The sequence below is a fragment of the Fusarium oxysporum genome, chromosome 8 (genome assembly GCF_000149955.1).
Source record: "Fusarium oxysporum f. sp. lycopersici 4287 chromosome 8, whole genome shotgun sequence".
In the NCBI taxonomy this organism is placed as follows: domain Eukaryota; kingdom Fungi; phylum Ascomycota; class Sordariomycetes; order Hypocreales; family Nectriaceae; genus Fusarium; species Fusarium oxysporum.
Window position 1 is genome coordinate 2,975,646 of NC_030993.1, and position 23,941 is coordinate 2,999,586.

A 23,941-nucleotide genomic window follows, 5' to 3' on the forward strand; every position below is an offset into this window, starting at 1 on the left:
GGGCATCATGATGAGAAACTTGAGTAAATTCTACGGTTTCCGAGGAGGTTATTGCAGTTGTTACAGCTGCAATGGGTTGAGATACAGGTGTTGACGTTGCGGCTTACACGCTGAAGAAATGTCTATGCTCGGAACTCGCAACACATCAAAATGCGATTACAAAGCGGAACGAGATGCACAACATGGATTATCAGTTTCCTATTCAAATCTCTCACGACCAATTCAGTTCCTGGTACCTTGGAAGCGGCAAGGAAACTCTTCAAGCGCTGCTACAGCTGCAGTAGGGTCCCTCTTTAACCCCCTGTCTAAGCTTCAGTATCCATCTTGAGCGCAAGGGTAAACGAAATAGATTCAACGGACATGTTCCATGCCATGACCAATTGACCACCCATTCATCCACATGTAACATACGGTACGCATCTGTATCCACTAATAGCTTGCTTCCATGAAGAATCGTGGCTTGTCGAGGCTTTATAAGATGTGTTCTCTATGGGATATCTTGTTCAAGCTGACTTGTCTTGTCATGAGGATACTTGAGTTCAAAGTATCTTAAACATGATACTTTTTCATCAACGCCAGAATACAATTACTTCTCCGATCGTGATCCTCCTTAGCCTTGCATCTATACGGTTGCTGGGGCGTATTTATTCAGTTTCCACCGACTGGGCGGTTGTCGGGCGATCGCCCGACCCGACAAATGGGGAAAAGACGAAGCACGCCTTTTTTCACTTCCCCTCAGTCATGATGGATCAGAGACCCTATCTTAGTAATCACGCAATTATGTGACGTTGATACGACACTTTTGGAGGGTTGACTGATCGGCAAGGCCACGCGGAAGTAAATATCTTTAATTTGGAGATCGAATTCTTTTCTCACGCAGGACAAACATTAAAATTTTCCATCAGGCTCACTCGTCTACTCTGAGATGTGGTCATGACCCAAGAGTCTACGATAACAGGCTAGTAGAGGTATGACTGGACAACATATCCAGCTTCACAAGGTGCCCTTTGAAGCCCTGTAAAAATCTGTGGGATGGTCCTTTTTGGATGTGAGGTTGCTCTCATTTGTTGAATGATTTCTCTTCAATTGAGTTCTCCCTCAAGATAAGCATACATAGTCTGTTCTTGGCAACACCCTTGGTGACCTGAAATGAGCTTAGAATACTTGTTTTGATACTGTATATCAGATTGTACACACTGAGGATGCTGGAGAAAGGCGGCAGCTGACAAGCTTGCCTCATTTTGTGGCATTCAGTCGCAATCGTCCGCCAAGACCCAATCCCACGATCTAGCCCCATTCACCCACCCGCATCTTGACGGCACCTCAAGGTGGATGAGGAAGCCAAGAGTCATTGCTTGGGTCAAAGCTGCGACCGACGGTCCGAAAGCTGGTTATATATAACGCAGACATGCCCGTTCTGAAGCTGCTCTTCTGCTAATCGTACACCATGAAAACTAATGTCCTAGCATTGTTGATGGACAATACCAATATCCAGCATCGTAGAAATGTTATCCGCGACTTAGAGAGCTCGCTTGCTTGGAATGAAAGACAACTTGCCAGATTGTCTCAACTTCGCACATGATTCCAGTCAATTATCTAGACTAGGGTAACTTCTGGAGAGGACACTACAGAACGCTTCGTTTGCAACGCTCTGTAGCCGCTGTTTTCATGATGCATTGCTTTCACTGTTCTCTCCAATCAAAGAGCAGTCCAAGAACTGCCAAGTTGCAGAAAACAGTCGCAATCGTTGCAAGCCCGACACGTGGAAAGGGCAATTCCCCGCCTCTTGATTTTTAGTTTTGGAGAAGCGCTGCTGGCCAATCGATAGCAGCCAACTCCCCGATAATGACGCCAGAAGCCGGTGAGAGCGAGCAAAACCTTGCTATACTGAGTCGTGTAGTGAGTACTCAGAACGAAGTTTCGGTGTGAGTAGATTGCAGCGTTTTGAGTGAATTTATTACCTTGCACGCTACCTACCCTTTTGTACGGAGTAGAGATAATCTATCAAGAGAAGGACTTTTGTCTGGGGTTGGTTGGTCTAGAACATGTCGTGATAGAAGTAGATACCGAAAAACGATAAGCGCGGTCTGGTAAATTGAAAGTATTCTCGCTACTGCTCACGCCAAATTTAGTGCATGCCCAGAAAATGTGGTTGGATCAGACTTCTCCAAGATCTAATCCCAACCTTCCCTGTTTCCGTACATTACCAAGATTCAATGCTTGCTCTAGTCTCAATTTGTGGTTATCTCTCTTTTTTGACTCGAGCAGAATAAGCTCTGTCTCTCAAACCCAACACCTCGCATTCTTCGCCTGTTGCGAATTAAATCTCGAACCTTTTCCCTCTAATTAAAACCCCTGCAGCTGCCATCACGCCAACCTTAAATTCCCGTCCGTCGCAAGGTTGCCGATCTTTAGTGGCTTCTCCCGGCCGCTGCGCCACTGTTGTGTCTCTCAAAAGTCTTGGGGTTACACCTACGTCAAACAAACACGAGATTTTGCATTGGCACAAAGAACACCAAGCTTTAATCTCCCGCGAGTAACTTGGCTCCTTCTCCCTCCTCTGCCTAGAACAACCCCCGGATGCTCGATCATCGATAACCCTTCGTTTACGTTTCTGCGACGAAACCCCTTTACGCCGTTATAGCCGCATGCGAAATTGTCGAAGTATTGCTCAAAAACGTCAACTTCCTATCTGAGACCTGCAGTTCCTGATCTACATACCCGAATCGACCAAATTTCCACCACCAAACTCATCGACAACGTTACACACTCCCTTCTCTGGACTAAGATAATATTCGATCCCAAAGAGATTGACGACGATATCGTAAAGACCGCCCTGGCGGGCTTGCCCGCGTTCCGCATCTTCCGACCCCCTGACCACATCTCATCGTCAAGATGTTCGCGACACAACGACCTCTCACAGCATTGTCATGCCTTCTCTCCTCCCTGAGCGTTATCCCAACGGTATGCGCTCAAGATAAGGCTTACATCAACGGAACTGGCGACAATGGAGTTTTCCACGAACGTCTCGATGTTAGTCGGACACCATCATTATATACGGGCGACTTTGACGACTGTCTGAATGATGGAAGTCTGTTCAATGTGACGGGTTTCGACACGGCTTATTACTCTGATAACCTCACTGTGTCATTTCACGTCTATGGAAGCACCAATATTCGTCAGGAAAGCGTCATGAGTATGTTGCGAAACTTTATTACGCCCTGCTTGATTAGTCTAACCAGATTCTAGTGCATCTTTCTATTGAGGTATACGGAGAAGAGCGTTTTAACAAAACATACGACCCTTGCGCGGAAAACGTCACTAGCCTTTGCCCATTGAAGGCTGGTCAACCCATCGAGGCATACATTACGACTTCAATATCTGCCAATGACATTGCAGGAATTCCGTCGATTGCTCTTAACATTCCCGACTTGGAAGGATACTCGCGCATCCGGATCTTTGCCAACTCAACACAGACAGAAATTGGTTGCTTCCAAGCTACTATGAGTAACGGAAGGACCTTTTCACAGCCAGAGATTGTGGGATCAATATTGGGAGCATTCACCGTGTTTGCGGTATTGGCATCATATGCGACAGCCATCTATGGCGTTCAGATCCCGCATATGAGAATGCACTACGCCCATTCTTTTTCGATTTTGATCATTTTCGAGACCTTTCAATCAATCTTCTTTTCCGGGGCACTATCCGTCAACTGGCCTGCCCTGCTTCCTGCCTGGTGGAGTAACTTTGCGTGGACCGCTGGCATGTTTGCAAGCCTCGACATGATTGATGCCATCAGCCCATTTGCTGGTGTCTCTGGGAATGCCAGCCAAGTTGGCTCTGCAGGGTCGGTTCCCATCAACAACGGTGGTGGTCTTGCGCAGCAGATCTTCGGCAGAAGCCTTCGAAGTCGATCTGTTCCTCAGCTGGAGAGTGTTGTTCACTCGTTAACCCGCCGCCACGATTTCAACTCTAGCAACCCATATGACTATGACTGGGCTGGCGAGCCTCGAAATCCTGGAATGCCACTCCCAGGCGACTATTCTGGTTTCCCTGGTGTACTGTCTGTGGTCGGCATCCCTCGAAACGACGCGTTCATCATTGGGCTCATCTGGTTCCTTGTTGTCCTAGCGGCCGTGGCTCTATTTGTGGCAACGTCCAAGGTTGTGCTTGACTTGTGTCACAAATTCAAGCTTATCAAGTCCGATGGCTTCGACTTCTTTCGTTCACATTGGGTCGGATACATGGCCGCGGGCCTACTTCGAACGCTCTTTATCGCTTTCTTTGTCATGATGACACTGGCGATGTTCCAGTTCTCGATTGACGCTCCGCCAGGCCCGACTGCTATTGCTGCAGTCATTTTCGTCATGTTCTTGGGCTTTGCTGGTCTAACAGCGTATGCTTGCTCATCCAGGCTACGTGAAGGCAAGTATGAGGTTGTGTCTGATACGCTTCGCTTTGAGCAAGGGTTGATCCTCAAGAAAATTCCATTTGTGGCAACAACACTCGAAAGCTCCATCGGCGAGGAGGAGCAGGCTCATAAACCGCGCCTTTTTGCCAGTCTGCCTATTCGCCGCATCAAATTTGTCGACAAGGACCCCGAAAGGCCAAAGGTTCACCAAGACGAGCCCTACATCAAGCGTTACGGATGGCTTTCGGCACGATACCGACTCTCTCGCTGGTGGTTCTTTACGGTCTACTTGGCATATCAGTTTGTCCGAGCATGCTTCATTGGCGGAGGTAGAGCAAGCCCCTTGGCCCAGGTCTATGGTCTGTTTGTCTTTGAAGTCGTCGCTCTGGCCATTATCATCAAACTCAAGCCTTTTGAAGGATCTCGCAACACGACAGCAGCGATTTGGTTACTATCGATCTCGAAGATCATCACTACTGGCCTTTCCATCGCATTCTTGAGAACCCTCGACCTCAGCCGCGTTGCAGCAACAGCTATTGGCATGATCATCCTTGTGGTTCAGTGTTTCCTTGCCGCAGCCATCTTGGTCCTGATTGTCCTTGGAATGATATCGACGTGGATGTCTCTGTCCCGCAACCGCGAGGACTTCCCAGATAAAATCGATGATTTGCGAGTAAGGTATTTCGAACACATGGATGATAGAGCAGGTACATCAAAGCCCAAGGAAGACGAAGTGGATGAGCTTGCGGAGTTATCCAAGTCCATCTTCAGTGTCAGCAACGTTCGACGCAATACCCAGAACAATGTGTTCCCAATGGTAGAGGGCTCAAACTTGCAGGTCCCGTCTCATCCAGCACATCCACTCAACCGACGCAGGGCAAACAGTGGCGGTTCGAGTCGTCACTCGGTTAACAGTCTGCCTCGAAGTGGCCGGACCCACCGTGCATCGTGGAGTGCGAAAGACTTCGCAGAGTGGGATGCCGACATGAACAGAGGAGACACATCTCGAATGAGTCGCATGCGAACTAGCTCCTTGCGTATGCAAGCATCGAGATACTCTGGTAGTCGGCCACCAATGACGCCGACTCGAGAATCCGCCGAGTTTCCTCGGGTGAGTGTTAATACCATGAGCCCAGAGGACAAAGATGCGATCGTACAAGACAAGATTGAGGAGAATGCTGCTACGCCAAAGAGAAGAAAGAGGACTGTGAGCTGGGCAGATCAAAGCTCAATCTGTGAAGAGCCCATTAACGAAGCTCAAAAGGTGGACGATAAGCCACTCGAGAAGATAGACTCGACGGGTGGCCGGGAAGAAGAGGCCAAGTCAAAACCCGAACCATAGTCGCCATGGTTTTTTTTTTTTTTTTTTTTTTTTTTTGAGGGAATCCTGGATTATTCCTCGCAAGATGGAATCGTCGTTTACTTACATTTGGATATCATTATGACCATGGCGCTTTGCATTTACCCATATTCCCCTTGTACCCAGTCAGCAAACGCTTGGCTACTGGGTTTCAACTTTTGCATTTTGTACATATCAAGCATGATTCGGTCCTCCTGCCGGCACAGGAAGCGACTTGCGAATTATTTCCATTGGGATATATTGAGATGCGACATGAAAACACAAAGTCTATAGAGGAACCAGTCAACAATGGTGTCTGGAGTTTCAGGTTTTGGGACCTCAGATTGAGAACAATTATAGATAGTTAATACATCACTTATGATTCAAGCACTTGGAATGACCTCATGAGAGCACAACACATGTGGATTTGACGTGCAACGTATCGGACTATTATCCTTTGTATGTACCAAGGTTCGTGACTTTGCCCTTGAAAGTGCTACAGTGCACAAAACTCAATGGTCAAGTATCGCATTAAACAAGGCGTGTTGCACGGTCATTTCAGTGTCTAGAATACTAAAATTTGACGATTGTCATCTAACTCTAATAATAAATAAATCATGTCTAAAACACGAGGAACTGGCCGTTGTCATCGAACCTAATAATAAACTAGAAATTGAACACTCAAGCACCTCTTGTTGATATGATCGGGCCCTCCGTGGTTACGTTGCACATTCTACAGCCTTCAAGCATGAATTTGCAAATATATCTCTTGATAGCAGTCATGTTAAGATTTCGAGTATTGTTGTTGAAGTCTGCCTATAGCCTCATGGTTTGTTGGGATGGGGTTGAATGCAGCAGTCCCTGCTTTGGTTATTGAAGCAAACACTCGTTCACTCACTCTATCGAAAGATCCCCTCGTTCTCTTATTGTACTCGATGCTATTGTTCTCTCTCTATACCTACTGAACTGCAATGTAAACGCTGCGTCAATGATAGGGAGCCTCAATGAAGCAGTTGGCTCTATTGTCAACGCCGTTCGCTCCTTCTTGACGACTTTCCTTCTATTTGAGACTGACCGTCACGACTGACAATCTTGTTCTTGTTCTTCTTTTTCTTGTTCATCATTCATCGACATCTCAAGCTTCATTTGACTACTACAAAAGACATACATCACTCTCATCAAGTATCCATCATGGCAGACAACAATAAGAATATCGAGAACAAGAAACCCGAGCAGAAACCTCTCAGTGAGGAGACCCGCGAGGATCTGCGCCGCATGACCGCCGGCCTCACAGACCAAACCACCATCGAGACGCTCTCCCGTGCCGGTATGATGGCAAAGAATAAGAGAGAGCAATCGCACTTTCATCGTGATAAGACTGTCGCCCGCGTCGAGGCTGCTGAGAAGAAGGAGGGTGAGGCTGAGGAGGACAAGGATACAGGTGGTGGTGACAAGGAGAAGAACAAGAAGCAGACTTGAGCATAAGTTACTTTAACGATACAGAACTCGACCTTCAAAGGCCATTTGAGTTTTGATCGACTATCTTCGAGGTAAGATACTATTACTCCTATCTTGAAAGCATGCTAATAGTGAACCAGCTGTCCCGCCTTACAAGATCAACGATCAAAAGCACACATGGACACAAGAACCACGAGTTGCTATCCCAAAAGGACAATGGACCGAAAGATTGACGAAGGTCCAACCGGGGGATCGGAATATACTGCGAACTCGAGCGTGACTCACGAACTCGAGATTTTCTCTTCTTTTCTTTTTCCGTTCTTCTATCAGTTTCCTTTGTCTTACATACCAAGGCACGGCGATGCGTTTCTTTCCTTCTTTTTTTTCATCCTGTAGCAACCCGCAAGAGGAAGCATAGCATGGCATGGCATGGAATCAGCGGGAATTGATCAACTGAGCACGAGAGAATAAGCTGCAGTACCGCAATCATGTTTCCTCCGTGAAAACCTGGTAGAGCGCTGTGAGTATGGAACATCCATGTGTTTGTATGTGCATTAGCGCGAGACAACAATACGAATGGCCAACAGCATAGTACAATATCCGTTTGTACGATTTCGAGGCTTGCATAGAGCGTCTGTTCAAGGCTTTTTTGGAAGATGATCAGGTCATCGCTTTCAAGCCGATTCCCGTTTTCCAAGAGTTGAGACAGTTTGAGGCGACAAGTGGAGTGCTTAGGTAGGCCGTAGGCTATGTGATGTGATGACTTCTCTCGGGCTGCAGCTGCAGCTTCAGCAGCAAACGATAAGATCTGTCTCACCCAAAAATATACCGTATTCTTTGATTTGATCGTCATTCATTTCATGTCATGTAGCTCCCATTCGTTTGCCTACTCCGCCCGCTTGCATACAAAATAAGCGCTTTTCATGCTGTATCCCGTCTCACCGGTCTGGGGGAGATGCATATGCGGTTGTGTTGCACAGGCTCAAATGTCAGTATCATGGCCTTTCAGCCTTCACAAGGTAGAGACATGTTATCTCTGTCTATTGAAGTACCGACGGTAATAACGAGCTTGACTAATTAATTAACAGCCAGACCCATATGTGCTTACTGTCAGGGGTCACCCTTGTTCAGAGCGACCATATCCTGCAAGTACACGTCTTGGCAAGCCTGGACTCAACTCTTGTAGCCTCTCCAGCGTTTCAATCTCGCAATCAAATCTCAATCTGGGATCACGAGATAAACTGAACGAGTTTAGCTTAAGCTTGACGGGACGAAGCAGGGGACTCGGGTCAGGATCCAAGGGCCAGGGGTCAAACTCCAAAATCGAATGACTTGATCATGACACGATCTCGTCCAAACACACTCTTCTCCTAGCCTGGATCCGCCTGCAAACGATCTGTAAGCGAGGCTCTTCAGATCGGCGGGATATCGGATCAAGGCCAAGGGAGTATCCGAGATCTAACGAGACCAGACCCATCGAGCCATTCTCTTCTTATTTTAAAGTATGTGATATGAGACAAGTCCACTTCGAACCTCGATCTTTTTCTCCGATCTCAGATACGTCCAGGGTCTACACGTCCCCTGTCTCTCTTAGACCCCATCGACCCGGCTGCAGCTCGATCGAGGCGCACAAGTTGCCATACAAGCGCTGATACAGAAACGGTGCCCCCCATAGTGCGGGCGGACTCTGCCGGATCAGTTCATTGCCGTTTGACGCCCGTTGAATAGCCTTTGGGGGTGTGAGTTGCAACAAACGGCTGCGTACATACATACAAGACAGTATATCATAGCTCACCCGTTAATTTAGGAGCAAGGATGAACACCCTCTCCTTCTGGTGACCGACAGACTCGGAAGTCTGAGCCGTCTGCATCTACCCATAGCGTAGCGTCCTGCGCCTTGGAGAATAGAGGAATCGAGTTCCCGCGACGGGGTTGATGTCAGTCGCTGCAAGCACGATTCGCCCCCAGTTGTCGTAGGCTATAGCAATCAATCGACGACGGCAGTAGCTTATCTGAACTGCATGCATTGGGGCAGATAGCCGTTTGTGCTTCCACCCTGGTCGACACTAGAAAAAGCAACCGCCCAAGACTTGCAGGGGACAACAAGACTCCTGAAGCGACGACAACTCTCCACTGTGAGATCGTCCCTACCATCCTGACAAGTCAACTGACGACATGTTTGCTTCTGCCCAACGAGGCCGGGCCTATCACTACGAGCCTAACGACGTTGAGTAGGCGCAAAGAAGACTGAGACGAAGAGAAAATGTGGCGGCGCCATCCATAGACCTTTAAGGCCTTCGACAGCAAGACTAATGCCGTTTCCCGCGGAGATGAAAAGGCGTCCCGTGAGGAAAGCCGTTGTTCCCGCCTTATAGTGGAGTTTTGAACTGAAACTCGAGGCAACGGATGCAAGATAGATGTGAGACTCTTCGTTTGCTCATGCTGCAACTAACTCAGAAGAACGACTCTCCAAGTCAAGGGAGTAGAAGGAGAAAACAGAAAGACCTAGCATTCGTTGCATGATGTCCTGATGTTTGCATCATCGTTTGTAGCCAGAAAAATAGAATAAATCCTCCTCCTTGTGCAACATATTCAAGCCAAGTCTCCCCAGATGGAAACCTGCTTTTCGTTACCGCCATCACCAGCCTCTATTATTACACCGTCTTCAAACTTCGCCAATCAACACAAAAAAACATTACACATATCCACAAACCCTATAGCCTATCGTCCCTACCAGTTGCCGTCCTGCTACTTCCAGTTACCAACACCAAGCTTTGCCCAAGGATTAGCCCGCCGCCATGTCCCAGTTTCAGTATCGTTGGATCTTCGAGTATCCTCACGTGGGCTTGAACATGGTCTCTGAGTCTCCTCCTAAGCTCCACAATCTTCATGAGCCCAGTGACGGTTCCGACCTCAAGCTTGATCCACAGGCCTGTTCTCACGAAATTGCTTCGGATACCGACACAGATGACGATTTGGGCGACTCGAAAGATGTGAAACACGACGATCCAGGATCCGATAATAACCAACACAGTGCAGAGCGTGGCCGCTTGCATCCGCATGCACTTCACTTCCTCGCTCAAGTTCCTCAAAGTGACGCCGACTGGTCCCGCTACCTCTGTAGCAACGCCGACGTCAGATCATTGTGCCATCGTCTCAAGTTGCCCTACCTGTTCCCGGGCTTTCGGGCTCACCTCGATTGGCCACGGTTCTTCAACGAGTGTACCTGGCATCTTGCCCAAGCTTGCAACAATCCTCCTCTTGGTTCCCTCTTCTCACTCGTTTTCGTGGCTGCATGCCATGTGGCGCTCATCGATGGCTGCCCACGAGAGGAAGTATACAATGGCCTGAGGGCCTGCGTGAGACAGTGCTGTATTTCAGAAGACGAAGTAACGCCACCCATGTTAGACAGGATGCGAGAGGGGGTTATCACAGGCATCGGAATACTCAGAGAGTATAGTAAAGTGGTTGGCTGTCGTGCAAACGAAATTCCTTTGCATGGTAAGTTTTGAAAGATTCCAGATTTTCCCCATACCAGAACTCTGTCCCTAAGTCTCCTCCAGCACACAATTGTCTCCAAGTGTTCCAATGCTGCAACCCTGCCTGCATCCGCCTCATTAAAGAGCAGATATCATCAGCCTATCGGCCGACAACACCCCTCGACTCTGAATACCTCGAGATACCCTCTCTGGTTTATGAAGTGCTGGGGGGGCGGCACTCCAAGTGGGGGTAAGGTCTGTCCGTTTCCTTACTGACTCTGTCCTTATGCCTGACTACTGCTCATAGATACGAAGTCATCTACCATATCCTGTGCCCTCGAGAAACCGCGAGCATCTATGTATATGGCAGTGTTGATATGACTAGGGTGATGGAATTCGAAGAACGGGATGATCTTGTTGAATGGGATGGGAGTTTAGATACTGAGTTGGCGTGTGTATCCAGTATCGCTGATGACTAGGAAGTGCTGTACACGTGGAGATTGAATAGATAAAAAGAATCCGCTATCTCAACCCATGTGTCCATACTGGTTGAGAGCTCTTGGGATAGAAAGTTTACCAAAACTGACGTTTAGGGCAGGGTGCTGTCTGGAACAAGATGTAGATGAACCGAACACTTCCATTTCCCTGAAACTGGAGCCCCATTTCGTTCAAGTGAATGACCGTTCGTGGATCCCAGTTGTGCGTGATGGCTTCATTACTTCCACGTGGAATCAGTTCGATCTGCGCATTCCGGTTGCTCAAGGGCACGAGCAACGCAGTGGAATGAGATCCCGGCCACAGGGCGCTGCCTTTCTGTAGACGGAAGGCTTCGGATCGGAAACAAGGTCTCTGGAGATCTTGGATGACAGCACCACGGCTGGTAGCCCATCTCACAAGTGGTCCGCTCTATTACATTTAGTCAGAATATACTTGGTTGTTAATATATACTGAGACTTACGAGGCCCCGAATCACTTCATCACTCAAGTCTGCGCATGGCTTTTCCAAACCATACGTGCCCAATCTCGATTGCTTCTCTCCAGGTGTAGAAGTGAGCACTTCCACGATGGCCTTTTCCTGGAGGGACTTGATGTGGTCGTTGAACCGGTAGACTTCGATGTAAGGCACCTGCGACATGGCTGCTGGGGTCAGGGGTGTGGACTATATTGGGCTTATGGTTGAGGAGAATGCAACACTCGGTATTCAAGCGGATAGTAAGAGCACACTTGTTTGACTGTTGTAATTCCGTGATAAGAGTACTGAGACGAGGATGGGAATAACGATGGAGAAACCCGGCGGCTTTATACTTATATGTTTAGAGCCGTAAGCGTAGGCGATCAAATATGTGAGCGTCGAGTTGCACTGCTGTTGGCTTCTACATGGGTGTTTGCGACGCATAAGCAGCAGCAGAGCGGCAAAGCTTCCTGGGGTGAGCCCGGCCTGTATACCACCCTTATCCAGTGCATCCGGCCTGACGAAGTCCCTCGATAAGCATTGCATTGCATTGCATTAGTTCATCATTCGCTCATTCCACGCTCCGGCAGCCCGGACCCTTGTGCCGTCACCTAAGGTGTCTCAAAACTTCGGTGGAAATAAGGGAGTGTCGCTTGGCGAACGGCTACCTGCAGGAGAACATTTCTAACATCAACGTTAGTGCAAGGAAAATCCGTTTGCTGTCATTCGTCCGACTACGCGACCAGGGTGTTATGATGTTTGCTATAACATCCCAGTTCATGATGCATGACCGCTGATCAGCGGGAAGGGAGCTGCAGCCAACCGTTGAAAATGGGTCGAGCTGGCGCCGTGTCCAAATTCGAGATGAAAAAGAGGGGGATACATTCAGGCTCAAGATAGACAAAGTCGGGCCTTCGTGTGAAGCTGTCCCGTTCTCGCGGAATCGCACTAGTCAATCCATGCTATCAGGAAGCAAGATCGAAACACTAACGACCTTCGCAAACTCTCATCGAAACATCCCGCACGGCAACAGAGCCGAACGTCTAAGCGAGGATGAAGGTCATGGAACCGGATGGCGATCGCAAAATGATAGCTCGATTTTATTTGTCCAGCACATTTGTCCCAGGCTTGTGTGTGTAATACTTCCATAACATGGCTTGCGTGGATTCCACATCAAGAAGCGGCTGCAGAGCTCATGCATGAGCAAACGAAACTGTCACATTCTTGGACCAATGCGGACAATTTGCCTCGGCTGTATGACGAGAGCGATACTGTGTGGGAAGCATTGGACAACCAGCTTTCGTATCGCCAATCCCTGATATATCTAGGGTCGTGCAGCTATTAAGGCCGTGGACACGGACAGTCTGGAGTACCGACATATCAAGAACGAATATTCCGAAGGTGGGAGCTACTTAGTCGATCGGCTGGACGATCATCTGCTGCGCCCTTCTAGCCCCAATCGTAATATGTACGGCATGGAGATGCGTTTGCATATCTAGGTCATTTGCTGTTTGACAGACCACGGGCAGCTTTGACTGAGGTGACGCGGGCAAGTGTGTGTTCAGGTTGGTGTGCTCAGTGTCCTCTGGGGGACGATTTGAGCAGCTTGACAACATTGTCGTAATACCCTTGTACTCCTCCGTACTTCTGCAGTATCCCGTGTATATCGACCTCTTCAACCTTCCTTGTGTTCTCTCGGCCGACCAAGCCTGTGTTTCGAGTACTTGGTATCCTTAACATCTCCGTCTCAACGTTCCACCCGCAATCTTCCGCTATCTGCGTAACCCAGTCGACTAAAGATGCAAACATACTTTTTGATTTGGTCTTGTCTCGGGGCGGAGGTGCTCGCCATCTGTCTCCTGTAAGATTGTGGCTGCAACATGGTATCATGATGAACGGGCATTGAGATATGGCGGCAAGAATTGGTGTCCAAGGTGTCAGCTCGTCGGCGTGGTTAGAAATTATGAATGTGCCTTTGGGGAAGAGGCCGTCATGAATGTCTTCAGAGTTGACTACTCTAGTATCATCACTCGCCGCCTCCTTGGGAATGACACTGGGAAGTAAGAGCAATCTCTGAAGGGAGTTCCCAGAGAGTGATCCTGGGAACGGTGAGTTGTACTGAGACCACGACTTACGCTCGCGGGCATCGAAACCCCAACCAACATATCCTTCCATCCTAAGAATATGAACCAGTAACCCATTTCCGCAGCCGATATCCACAAACCCTGGAAAGTCCCCATTGTGGTACATCTCTTTCCATAGCTCAATCAGAAATGCTGCGATACCCAGATCCTCGAACACATGTTTTGCAGGATCTGTAGTCTCAAGCCAGGACTTGACAAGAGCTCTGGCGTATTTGTTTTTGAGTTCAGAGTACCTATCCTGAAACCTCTCTCGGGGTACAATGACATCGTGATGAACTCTTTTGACGTAGCCTCTAGCGGTGCTGTGACCATGTTTGTGGATGGTCTGGAGAAGATGGTAAGCGATCCTCCCCAATTTGACTTGGTCGACCTCTTCCTCGCCTGTCTCAGGTTCAAAGAGTGCAAAGTGAACGGAGATGGTGCCTGTGTTGGTGGCTACATCCCATTCATGAAGCTGGCTGATACCCTTGACCTTTGGGTGATAGAAGGGTAGGTCTGCAGCAGAGGAGGTATGTGGTATATACACGACCAGTGATCTTGACAGGGTGGCTTCCCCGTCAGCTTCTTGATCCTCATGACTAATTGATTGATAGAAGGAGCATGTCTGCTCTAATGGAGCATCGCGAAGTGTGTTTCGGGGTATCAATCGGCGCACAATGGTTCTTTGCCGGCTGAATCCTTGGAAGTCGAGAACCCGAGGGTGGCTTTGGATGGCACCGTCAGCTTCAGGGGCAGGGTTCTGACAGTCATCGTCGAAGAGAACATCTGCACGAAACAACCACTTGGAGTTGAGGTTTGGGTTCTCAACAAGGTTGAGCATAATCTTGTCGAAATGCTGAGTCTCAAACGTGCATGTGTGGCGGCACATAGGTAACCAGGTAACTTCGCCGCAACGTTCGCGGATTACGGGTGGCGATCCCGGAGGAAACTCCTCGGGCTCAAAAGGTGCCTTCTTTTGAAACTCCATGCTCAGACAAGATCCAGAAACGGAAGGGTTGCCGACGGGTCCGAAGATGCAGGCTGAAAAGTGGTCAGACACTGTCTGGTGCCAACAGCCATAAGGTGCGTTCGGAGCGTTACCTCGATCCTACGGTGATCACCGCTGTTAGAACGTACTTAATCGGATTTGGTCCGGGGTTGATGGCCCCTGTGATAGTGACGGGTGGTCGTGGAGATCGCGAATGATGCGAGCAGTATTCAAGACTTCCTCCGAATAGGGCTAGCTGTGCCCCAGGATCTAGGCAGCTGAAGCCCTGACTAGTATTCTCGGCTCCGGGAAGCGAAGTGAGATGGTTCGATCTAGGGTCCAAGAGCTGGGCGAAACAGCCACTGAAAATGACGAAATGGTCTACTGTAAGAAACATGTGCTTTCGGTCTTGGGGGAAACGAGGCAAAAGTGGCACCGATTTCTGTGAAAGCGGATGCTTGCTAGGGCTCGACCCAAACTTGTGTGGGAGAAGCAATGCCACGGTCAAGGGTAATAGAAATGAAACAAGGTGGAAGGGTTGATGCATTCCATGTCGGTCTGTACAGCACAGTATGGTGATCTGATGTAGGTAGGCGTAGGTAGGCTGCCTTGGTGGTTACCTTACTTTACGAAAGTCCCTCGAGTTGGCAGCTACCTTACGTTCCGCTCTTCTCTCACTCCCACATACTTAATAAGGTTGTCTATCAGAACGGCCCGGAAGGAGCCTTCCGTGCTAACATCGCTGCTAAGATCTGTAACATTCACAACCCCTGGCCTGATTTTGGCAGGTGCCTTTCCGATGGATCCTTCCCGGCTTGAAAACCAGAATCTTGCTTGATCTGGTCCATTTTTCTGCACTATTGCGATTTGTTTGCATCATAAACGGGACTTATGACTGTGTTTGCGCAGAAGTCACTGAGGAAATGACTGAACGAATCAGGAAGTTCAGGGTAAGTGGCGGTGTCTGGCTTGAAAGGCTGACTCTTATCTGAGTTGCCTCCCTCCAACCACATGTTGCATTGGCAAGAGTCACTCATCACATCAATCCAACCCAAGGTATTGCAACACTGGCTTTTCGGATGTCAGGATGCGGTCCTGCGCGTCACAAGCGAAGGCCGTGTGACTTGCAGCAATAGTGACAGCCAACAACTTCTGTTAGACCACCACTGGCCTCAACGCAACGCAATACAACACAACACCGTGCTTTTCAGTTGAACAGGGACTGCAGAGGATGATGGATCACAGATGTCATGTCACAATGTGTGCGAAGGCGCAGTGCATCCAGCCAACAAAATGTCCGACAAATGCTACCTTCTCAAGATATGTGCCGAAAAGCGGACGCCATGTTGAGCTTTGACTCAATGACAGGTCTCGACTTGATTGAATGCGATTGAAAGGAGTCCTGCTGGGTTCGGGGGCAAGGCATCTTCCGCTTTCAACGGGCTTCCCGAAATAAAGAGAGGACCAACGGTGGCTGGGCTGGACTGCCGTGTATTGGTTGGAACGTACGGTAGGCTACTCCGTCGATCTTGGCCAATATCACTGCTCAAGTGAGCCTTGCAAGGAGAATGGCTGCTTTTGTACCAATGATCAAAATATCTCATCAATTTTCAGCTTCTACAGAATGGCTTGCCTACTAATACGAACTTCTGAAAATACGCCTCTAGAACAAAAGTGTAATCTACCTAAATAATGTAAATTTAAGGAAGCTATTTTATTCGCAGACCGGGCTATCTACCTTTAATAATTTTCAACTCCTAGCTATTGTGTTTCCGCCCAGCGACGGGCTGTGATCCATTCAATAGATGACAGTGGATGCTCACCGAATTCATCTCACAAGGCTTTCTGCCTGAAAAGTTAGGCCAATACACGAGCCAATCAGCTAGCACGCCCGTCCTGCTTCCTGCCTCCCACCAAAGCCTAAAGCCCACTTACTCATCTTTGCCCCTCCCGCTTCTACCAAACTCTCCCGACTCTTTCTTCTTCTAACAACGTCACCAACACAAATACCCGCAAACTCCAAAGACTTTGCAACCTCGCAAACCTCGTCGCTAGACATCCTCATCGCTTACACGCACTACTCGATATCTACACAGCGAGGCGCTATCTTGCCAGCGGTCGCTGAAAACATCCTCTTCCCCCTTACAAAACCCATTTCCCAAGGTCACCCCAGTACCTCCGAGTTTATGTCCATCGAAAATCTCAAGACCTACGGTGAGTCTCTTTGCTACCCTCAAGAAGCCTTCCCCCCCCGGTTCTGGTATTCGTCTGCGCGGGTCGTCTCGACTATCGGACATCGGCCTGTCGTCTCGTTCTTTCGTACCTGCATTTGTTGCCGCCAAGCCACATGTTGAATCTCCACTCATCTCCGTTTCCCATCACAACAAATCCGATTTTGAGGAACACCATAGCTGACCATCGCGACACTAGACCCCTTCGCCGAAGCCGACGAGGACACCGGAGAAACCAAGCAGACGCAGAATTACATCCATATACGCATTCAGCGTAAGTCACCTTCTACTCCAGCCACACTAGCCACGGGCGCATCAAAGATCACATCACACCGTAACCTCACGTGGGATTTCTGTGTGACTGAATGAATCCATGTTACACCTGGCTCTAGGTGGCATCGTTTTCGCGTACAATGCTAACATGGCTCCAGAGCGTAATGGACGTAAGACTTTGACCACTGTTCAGGGTCTCCCCAAGAAATTTGACCAGAAGAAGATTCTTAAGGTCATCAAGAAGAAGTTTGGTAAGCTTCACACTCCGCCGCCGCCGACTACGAAGCTAATGCGAACCAGCCTGCAATGGCACTATCGTTAACGACTCCGAGATGGGAGAGGTGATCCAGCTCCAGGGTGATCAGCGCAAAGATGTTCAGGAATTTCTCATCGACAAGAAGGAAGGCCTCGAGCTAGATGCCAAGACCATTAAGGTCCATGGTTTCTAAAGCTCTGCATGCCCCGTCGTCCTGTCAGTCGCCGTTCCCGGGCGTCTTGACGTAGAGGGACAGGGACGCATGGCCTCTCCGGCTTGTGCCTTTTCCGGACGTGTTCTCTTGCTCTCGCAACAGACGCACCGAGGCTCGGCTCCGATTACTCTAGGACGACGGGCATCCACTCAGGGCGAGTTTTACTCCTGGTGGCTTTTTTTGGAAGAGTATTTATTCTTATGCTACGCGTTCTGCAGCAGGTGGATGATAGCTTTTCGGCATCCATCTTGCTCACGTGCACGAAGACGAGGCTACGGGCAAAGCATTTGTTACACCAACATGGCTTGTCAGTCGCTCGTTAGTCAGATATGTCTACATGGGCAAGCCCCGCAGTAGTCTCAGGCAAATACAAAGTCGATTCCGAATCTTTTTGCTAAAAATTGATGTGAATTTGTTTCAATCCTAGTTGTGGTGGTAGTTTGACGTCAGGTCCCACTTCTAAGGCACAGCAACTGGAGTCGTGCTAACCAAAATCCAGGCCCCAAAGCTGCACACTGCTTGGGATTCACAGACTATTGTATACATGAGGTTTCGGTTTCAGCTATAGCCCAGCAGAATAATCAGACATGTTCAGCGTAGCGTGGGCGGGGATATCAGAGTTCAAAGAGAAACCAAAAAGTCGCTGAAAGTCATCTGTGAAGCAAAACAACAACGGTTCGCCTGCTTCTTTGTGCATACACAAATACAGAGGCATTTCATTCGCCCGAAGACAGCCGAGAAGTTCTACAGGTCTTCATGCTGCTCGATGCTTCCCCTGATCTGAGTGATAACGCGCGATGCCTCATCAAAGGCGCGGCGACCAGAAGCTACAATTGGCATCTGGGGGTAGTCAGGTGTGGACTGATGAAGGTGTACCAGCAGAGTCACCATAGTGATGGAACAAGCTATGGAGAAGACGTTGATGGAGGTGGACGTCTCCTTGCGAATGTTGATCTTTTGGTGAGTGACGTGATACATCATGGTAAGAGTCTGTGGCGTAGTTGTTAGCTGAGGTAGCAAACCTTGGTTGCGGTGAGTGCCGTGTGTCGCGTGTGCGGGGAAGACATACAGTGGCTATGCCAACCCAGCCTGGGAGGAGGAGACGAGGGTCTTGGAAACCACCCGTGAAAGAGAGCACAAACGCAGTGAGATAGGCGTTACAAAAGTTGGTTGTGAGCAGGCGAACCATTGTCGCTTGTGGGGTATAATTGATGAGCCTGTGAACTAGTTAATATGATGTTGTACAGCGAGAATGTCACAACGGAGATGACGGAATAACCTACCATCTGGACATCAGACAGTCTGTGAAGAAGAATGATAAATATCCCGAAGCAAAACACTAACGTCCAGCATATCATATCAGCACAGCACTTTTTGGCTTTGGATCTCCTCGAGGAATCTCCCAACGCACCCATATAGTTGCGAGCCCGGTCTCAGTCAGGGCGTACCGCGGATCTGCCTCGACACTCATAGCCACAGATCCTCCCGTCGTTGAAGGCACAACAACTACAATCTCTGGTCCTGGCAAGACACGTAACAGTAGTTGAAGCGCAGAAGGCAATCCCCACCACAACGCCGGCAGAATGGAGAAGAGCCGTAGGGCAAAAAGCCACGGGTGCCATGGCTTCGGAACATTGAGAACGACGGCGACACGCGGTTGAAGAAGGGACGGATGAACGGGACCATCGATCTCGGGAGGAGCTGTCTTCGTTGTGTGCGGTGATGACGGAGATTTGCTAGACGTCGAGGTCATGGGCGCAAGCGGTTGTGGAGGTAAAGGTAGATGGCCTGTAGAAGAGCCCCGACGAACGGGGGGAGGATTGGCCATCTCACATCGATCGTTCAGGCCATCTGAAGCAATTCGCGATCAATTGTGTGGGAACTAAAATCACAGAGACCAAACCCAAGAAAAAAAGGAGGGGGGAGAGAAATCAGGTCGACGCAAGGGGGGGTAGCCTTGGTAAGGCAGCTGTTGGTGATGGCGTCAAAGGAGGAGGACAAGCTGCAACCTGCCTGCACAATTCAGATTGAACTGACAGGGGTCGTGGGGGTAAAATGCGCCAAGGTTTCTTGCCATTGGAAGTGGGAACACAGGACCCTTTCCGACGTGGCTAGTGGAACTGTGGAAGCTGGATCACACCCCATGGGTTAGGGTTGACCATGGCAAAAGCATGGCTGCATGGATATCGAGAGTATTAAATTTCATTCACGGCCATCAAATTCATAAGCAGTTTCTATCAGATGAGAAAGTCTGGAGTATACATGCAAACATTTAAAATTGTCTTGATAAATCGCCAATGAGCTTCACATATCTTACAAGGTTAATGTAGCTTCTTCTTATAAGCTTGACCAGACTCCGTTTTCCTGCTCTTACAGATCCACCATGCCACGTACATCCAAGTGATTCCTAACTCCTCCTCAAAACCATAATAGATAACGCCGTCAGCAAGTCAAAGAGATTCCCATAGAAACAAAAATGTGACCCATCATCTCTTACTGTTAGCTCGCTTCGTCTTCATCATCGCCCACATGTTTGAAGCGCTTCGGGGGAACATTGCTGTTGGTCCGACTAACTTCTGCCGAAATACTCGCAAGGCGCTTTTTGCTTTCATTTCGTTGCAGCCCGGCAAGTGTGTCCATCAACTCGGTGCGAGAAGAGTCAATATTCAGTTTCTGGTCGTCGCTCTCGTCGCTATCAGTCTCCAAAAGCACATCGTCATCCACAACCACATGTCCTGTCGAAGGCGGTAAACCAAGATCCTCCTCTATCAACGGGACCTGTTGCCGCATCCATCGTAAAAGCATTTGGTGTCGCAGGGCTCCACGCCTTGCCTCGCGATAGGCAGAGGTGGTCTGGAGAAACACCTTGATCGCATCCCCCCGACGTTGCAAATGATCAAAAGCTTCGATTGCAGAGTCTAGCTTGGCTTGAGTCTCGAAGAGCTTCCGTTGTGCTACTGGCCCCCTGACACTTGGGTTCAACAGATCCCGTTCCGCTAATAAGACGTTTGAACTGGCCACCTCCACGGCTTGTCTTAGTTTGGTCCTTTCACCATCTGGTACTGATGTATATCCTGCTGCTTCAATCTGATCTCGGTCTTCATGCAATTCCAACAACTTGGAGTCAACGAGTGTCTGCCAGGCGCTTTCATACTGCTGGTTATAGCGCTTATACCACGAGTATTTTTTGCGCTCTGACACCTCAAAGCATAGGTACTCAAGCCATTGTGATAATGGATCCTGGTCTGTCGGATCTGGTTTCATATGGAGTGGCGTGGTGAGCGACTGTTTAGATAGGCACTTCGTACATCGCGCCAGGTATTCGTCAAATGTATCCCGGTTTCGTCTAACTCTCAGCTGATAACGGCAAAACTGGTTCCACCTTTCCAACTGGCGTTCAAACACCATCCATTCTTGCTTCCCCGATCCGGTAGCGTCTTGTTTCCAGTACTCAAGAAGCTCGGCGTGGTTTTCTGGATTCTCGGCGACTTGGTCGATGAGCTCACTGGAATACCAGGGGCGTCCCCCAGCTTTGGCCAGAAGGTCATGGAACGCCCTCTCGCGTTTGATGTCGTCGGTATGTTGCTCATCAGGAGACAATAGGGTCTTGACCTGGGGAATCGGGGAAACCCTCTCGGTAGTTGTTAGAGTTGTACTGGACTCATAATCCGGGTTCCACCATGGCAGCATGTCCACGTAACTGCCGGACTTGTCAACTGGGCGTACTACGCTGGAGATGTCTGGCAGAAGATCGCAATAGAGAACCCTGGGGATCATCAGAGAGTGAAAAAGACGAGCAGAGACGCATGAGAGATGGGGTTACCCGTACTGTAGTCCGTCTCTCATCCAGCGGGTGACCTTGTCTTGGCCCTGGGCCTCGAGGGATCTGAGCTTGATGTCAGACGAGTTCAAGAAGGAGTCAGAGCAAAAACTTACAAGCGTCTCTCGTTCTGCTGCCGTTCATCTTCTTTCTCAGACCACGTTACGGCCTTGAAGATGTGATCCATTGGTTGGCCCCTGGATTTGACGTCTGGGTCTGGTGCAAGTGTGACTGGCGGGCTTTGAGGCTTGTCCATTTGGTTACTGTGATTTCGCCGATTTCTCTTGTGTTTGTCCCGCCGGAATTGACAAAGTATCTATGTGACAGGTTGAACTGAATGTTGCCGCAGAGTAACGATGTACGAGTGCGCTTGTAAAGGAAAGTTGAAAGGCCGGTGACGGATGAAAGGTTTCACAAGTGAATGCGTCACAGATGAATTTTGAGTGAGACAAGGGGGGAAGAAGAAGCAAGACAAATACGGGACGGATCGCGAATGAGGCTGAGCCTCCCTAATGACCGAGAAGCCTCAAGGTAATTTGATTTTTCCCTCTTGCCTTCCCTTTCATTTCCAGCCCGAGTAGGGAAGTTGCATGTAAGGTCGTACGCACGAACCTGCTTGGCTGTCGCAGAATGTGAATTAATGAATGGAAAGCGCGGCCCAAAAACCAAGCGCCCCTGTATCTGAAGTCCGGGCAAGCACTCCCATGATCCGCGCCCTGCAGCAACAAACCTAAAGAATTGGAAAGACAAGACCCGGGTAAGTATCCGCGATTAGCGTCGGGCAACTTTGATTGGATGCCGACTGAGTGTTCTGGCATCTGGGCTCCAGGGAGGGGCCTGATGGAGGGGTGCCCGCTGTCCGCTGTGGGGAAGATGGAAGAAGCCGCCCTGGGATCGAAGGCTTCTATCCATCCGATTGTGTCACTGTTTCCATCAGCGAAGTCTGAAGTCTCCCCTTGATCTCAGTCTCATCTTTACCATTGCCGCGGGTTAAGCGCCAGAAAGTTCTAGGCAGCTGTCAATCTCTTAGCTTCAAACGTTCTCAAGAGACCCTGTCTCATGCCTCAGCTCAATCGTCTAATATCATGGATATCAATGCTATCATTACTGTTACCCTGGTCCTTGACCCACGCACCATAAAGAGCATGCAGCTCATTCATGACCTCGTGCATTTCCATTGCCACAAGAGACAGCTCAAAAGTTGGAAGTGACGACGAGGTCCTTACATGCATTATTTCTGTTCTTGTGACCTCTTCCCAGTTTCCAGGTCCATCCAGTCCATCCCATCTCATCTCATCTCCCTTGCTTCGTATCTGGTGGCATTGACCCCTGTTTTTGTCATCAAAACCCATAAAGTGGAAACTGATGATGAATCGACACTCGCTGTTTTATATCCATTACCAAGCGCGGTATCCTTATAGATAATCACCGAGTTCGTGCCGGTCCCGTACTTACACGGGAGAATGCCTCTCACTCCTCAAGGAGCAAGAAGCTTAGGACCTCTATCTAAAAGTGATAAGATTTAGGTTAATTTAGTGCAAACTTGGGGGGGCTTTTGACCAGTTATTTTTTATCACTTAGGATAACGGTCCTAAGTTTTCATCCCTCCTTGTCGCTCCAGCTTTAATCCAATGCAGGCTCGGATGTTAAAGAAGTCTTGAGATTCGATCAGAAATGTATAGACAGGCCACCATAGCTACGGTGGCTGAGGGGAACCTTGTAGTAGCTCTGACCTGACTGGTCTTGATTTTTGTCCCCTGGTCAAAGTGTTCCCAGTTTGTTTGCATCCTGAACATATTACAAATGAGGACGAGCATTTGAATCAATGGTTCTTCCAATGCAGATCTCTGAGCTACCAGATAATAGTAGAAAGGTAATACATCAAAGCAGTCTGCCTTTTTCACACACTGTCGGTTGGGTGCACGGGGAATATCCAGGTACTTCCATTTGGTGATTGCCTCATATCAAGATCCAATACTTACCCTAGAGAAACAAGATGCAAGGTCAATTACAAGCATGCTCACCAGACTTTCATTAGCTGAATCATACAATGTCAAAGGGGGAATGTTATCCACAAGTAAATTAAATAGATCATAGCGGTGCTGGTTCCATTGTTGTTTATTGATGCTGCTATGAACATTCTCACTTATACCCATTTGGAATAAGGGCGGAAGAATAACGACGCCTGGTATCCTCATTATCCTTGATTTGAACATTTCTTCCAGGTTGAGGCTGAGTCGTCTGGAACTCCCGGCATTTGCGTTATGAAATGCAGGTGAATCGTCTCTGGCACCATCCCTGCGCTTGAACTTGCAGCATCAGCGATATACCACAGCGTGCAGAGGCAAGAACATCGCTGATGCCTAGGCATGGGCGGCAACACGACCATATGTTCTT

The 23,941-nt window shown here is 48.9% G+C and overlaps 9 protein-coding genes across 13 annotated transcripts; 4 read left to right on the forward strand and 5 right to left on the reverse strand.

Moving 5' to 3' along the window:
* Window positions 1–2,047: 2,047 nt before the first annotated feature.
* FOXG_03601 (uncharacterized protein) lies at window positions 2,048–6,149 on the forward strand. Its single transcript, XM_018381384.1, has 2 exons — window positions 2,048–3,196; window positions 3,250–6,149. The coding sequence occupies exons 1-2, from the start codon at window positions 2,896–2,898 to the stop codon at window positions 5,751–5,753; spliced, it is 2,805 nt and encodes a 934-aa protein (XP_018237855.1). The 5' UTR covers window positions 2,048–2,895; the 3' UTR covers window positions 5,754–6,149.
* A 792-nt stretch (window positions 6,150–6,941) lies between these two features.
* FOXG_18594 (uncharacterized protein) lies at window positions 6,942–7,229 on the forward strand (the record flags this gene model as incomplete). The annotated part of the gene is made up of 1 exon (XM_018398723.1): window positions 6,942–7,229. One exon carries the CDS (start codon window positions 6,942–6,944, stop codon window positions 7,227–7,229), a length of 288 nt encoding a protein of 95 aa, XP_018237856.1.
* A 1,245-nt stretch (window positions 7,230–8,474) lies between these two features.
* On the forward strand, window positions 8,475–11,333 carry FOXG_18595 (uncharacterized protein). Of its 2 annotated transcripts, XM_018398725.1 has the most exons (4): window positions 8,687–8,947; window positions 9,016–10,709; window positions 10,772–10,937; window positions 10,995–11,333. In XM_018398725.1, the coding sequence occupies exons 2-4, from the start codon at window positions 10,007–10,009 to the stop codon at window positions 11,164–11,166; spliced, it is 1,041 nt and encodes a 346-aa protein (XP_018237858.1). In that variant the 5' UTR covers window positions 8,687–8,947; window positions 9,016–10,006; the 3' UTR covers window positions 11,167–11,333. The 2 variants fall into 2 exon arrangements, with proteins under 2 accessions (XP_018237857.1, XP_018237858.1); XM_018398724.1 differs by having other exon boundaries at window positions 8,475–10,709.
* On the reverse strand, window positions 11,261–11,822 carry FOXG_03603 (uncharacterized protein; the record flags this gene model as incomplete). The annotated part of the gene is made up of 2 exons (XM_018381385.1): window positions 11,261–11,593; window positions 11,646–11,822. The coding sequence occupies 2 exons, from the start codon at window positions 11,820–11,822 to the stop codon at window positions 11,261–11,263; spliced, it is 510 nt and encodes a 169-aa protein (XP_018237859.1).
* A 1,392-nt stretch (window positions 11,823–13,214) lies between these two features.
* Window positions 13,215–14,750, reverse strand: FOXG_03604 (tRNA (uracil-O(2)-)-methyltransferase; the record flags this gene model as incomplete). Its single annotated transcript, XM_018381386.1, has 1 exon — window positions 13,215–14,750. One exon carries the CDS (start codon window positions 14,748–14,750, stop codon window positions 13,215–13,217), a length of 1,536 nt encoding a protein of 511 aa, XP_018237860.1.
* Window positions 14,751–15,455: 705 nt separating this feature from the next.
* On the forward strand, window positions 15,456–20,020 carry FOXG_03605 (eukaryotic translation initiation factor eIF-1). Of its 2 annotated transcripts, XM_018381388.1 has the most exons (5): window positions 15,456–16,964; window positions 17,181–17,255; window positions 17,413–17,505; window positions 17,555–18,169; window positions 18,224–20,020. In XM_018381388.1, exons 1-4 carry the CDS (start codon window positions 16,937–16,939, stop codon window positions 17,701–17,703), a joined length of 345 nt encoding a protein of 114 aa, XP_018237862.1. In that variant the 5' UTR covers window positions 15,456–16,936; the 3' UTR covers window positions 17,704–18,169; window positions 18,224–20,020. The 2 variants fall into 2 exon arrangements, with proteins under 2 accessions (XP_018237862.1, XP_018237861.1); XM_018381387.1 differs by having other exon boundaries at window positions 17,555–20,020.
* FOXG_18596 (uncharacterized protein) lies at window positions 16,633–16,947 on the reverse strand (the record flags this gene model as incomplete). Its single annotated transcript, XM_018398726.1, has 1 exon — window positions 16,633–16,947. Exon 1 carries the CDS (start codon window positions 16,813–16,815, stop codon window positions 16,633–16,635), a length of 183 nt encoding a protein of 60 aa, XP_018237863.1. The 5' UTR covers window positions 16,816–16,947.
* FOXG_03606 (uncharacterized protein) lies at window positions 18,032–19,727 on the reverse strand. Of its 2 annotated transcripts, XM_018381389.1 has the most exons (4): window positions 19,136–19,727; window positions 19,008–19,063; window positions 18,794–18,941; window positions 18,032–18,714 (listed from the first exon to the last, which is right to left on the reverse strand). In XM_018381389.1, the coding sequence occupies exons 1-4, from the start codon at window positions 19,550–19,552 to the stop codon at window positions 18,469–18,471; spliced, it is 867 nt and encodes a 288-aa protein (XP_018237864.1). In that variant the 5' UTR covers window positions 19,553–19,727; the 3' UTR covers window positions 18,032–18,468. The 2 variants fall into 2 exon arrangements, with proteins under 2 accessions (XP_018237864.1, XP_018237865.1); XM_018381390.1 differs by having other exon boundaries at window positions 18,083–18,941; window positions 19,136–19,631.
* FOXG_03607 (uncharacterized protein) lies at window positions 19,911–22,293 on the reverse strand. 2 transcript variants are annotated; one of them, XM_018381391.1, is made up of 3 exons: window positions 21,661–22,293; window positions 21,554–21,610; window positions 19,911–21,490 (listed from the first exon to the last, which is right to left on the reverse strand). In XM_018381391.1, the coding sequence occupies exons 1-3, from the start codon at window positions 21,798–21,800 to the stop codon at window positions 20,224–20,226; spliced, it is 1,464 nt and encodes a 487-aa protein (XP_018237866.1). In that variant the 5' UTR covers window positions 21,801–22,293; the 3' UTR covers window positions 19,911–20,223. The 2 variants fall into 2 exon arrangements, with proteins under 2 accessions (XP_018237866.1, XP_018237867.1); XM_018381392.1 differs by having other exon boundaries at window positions 19,911–21,610.
* Window positions 22,294–23,941: the final 1,648 nt, after the last annotated feature.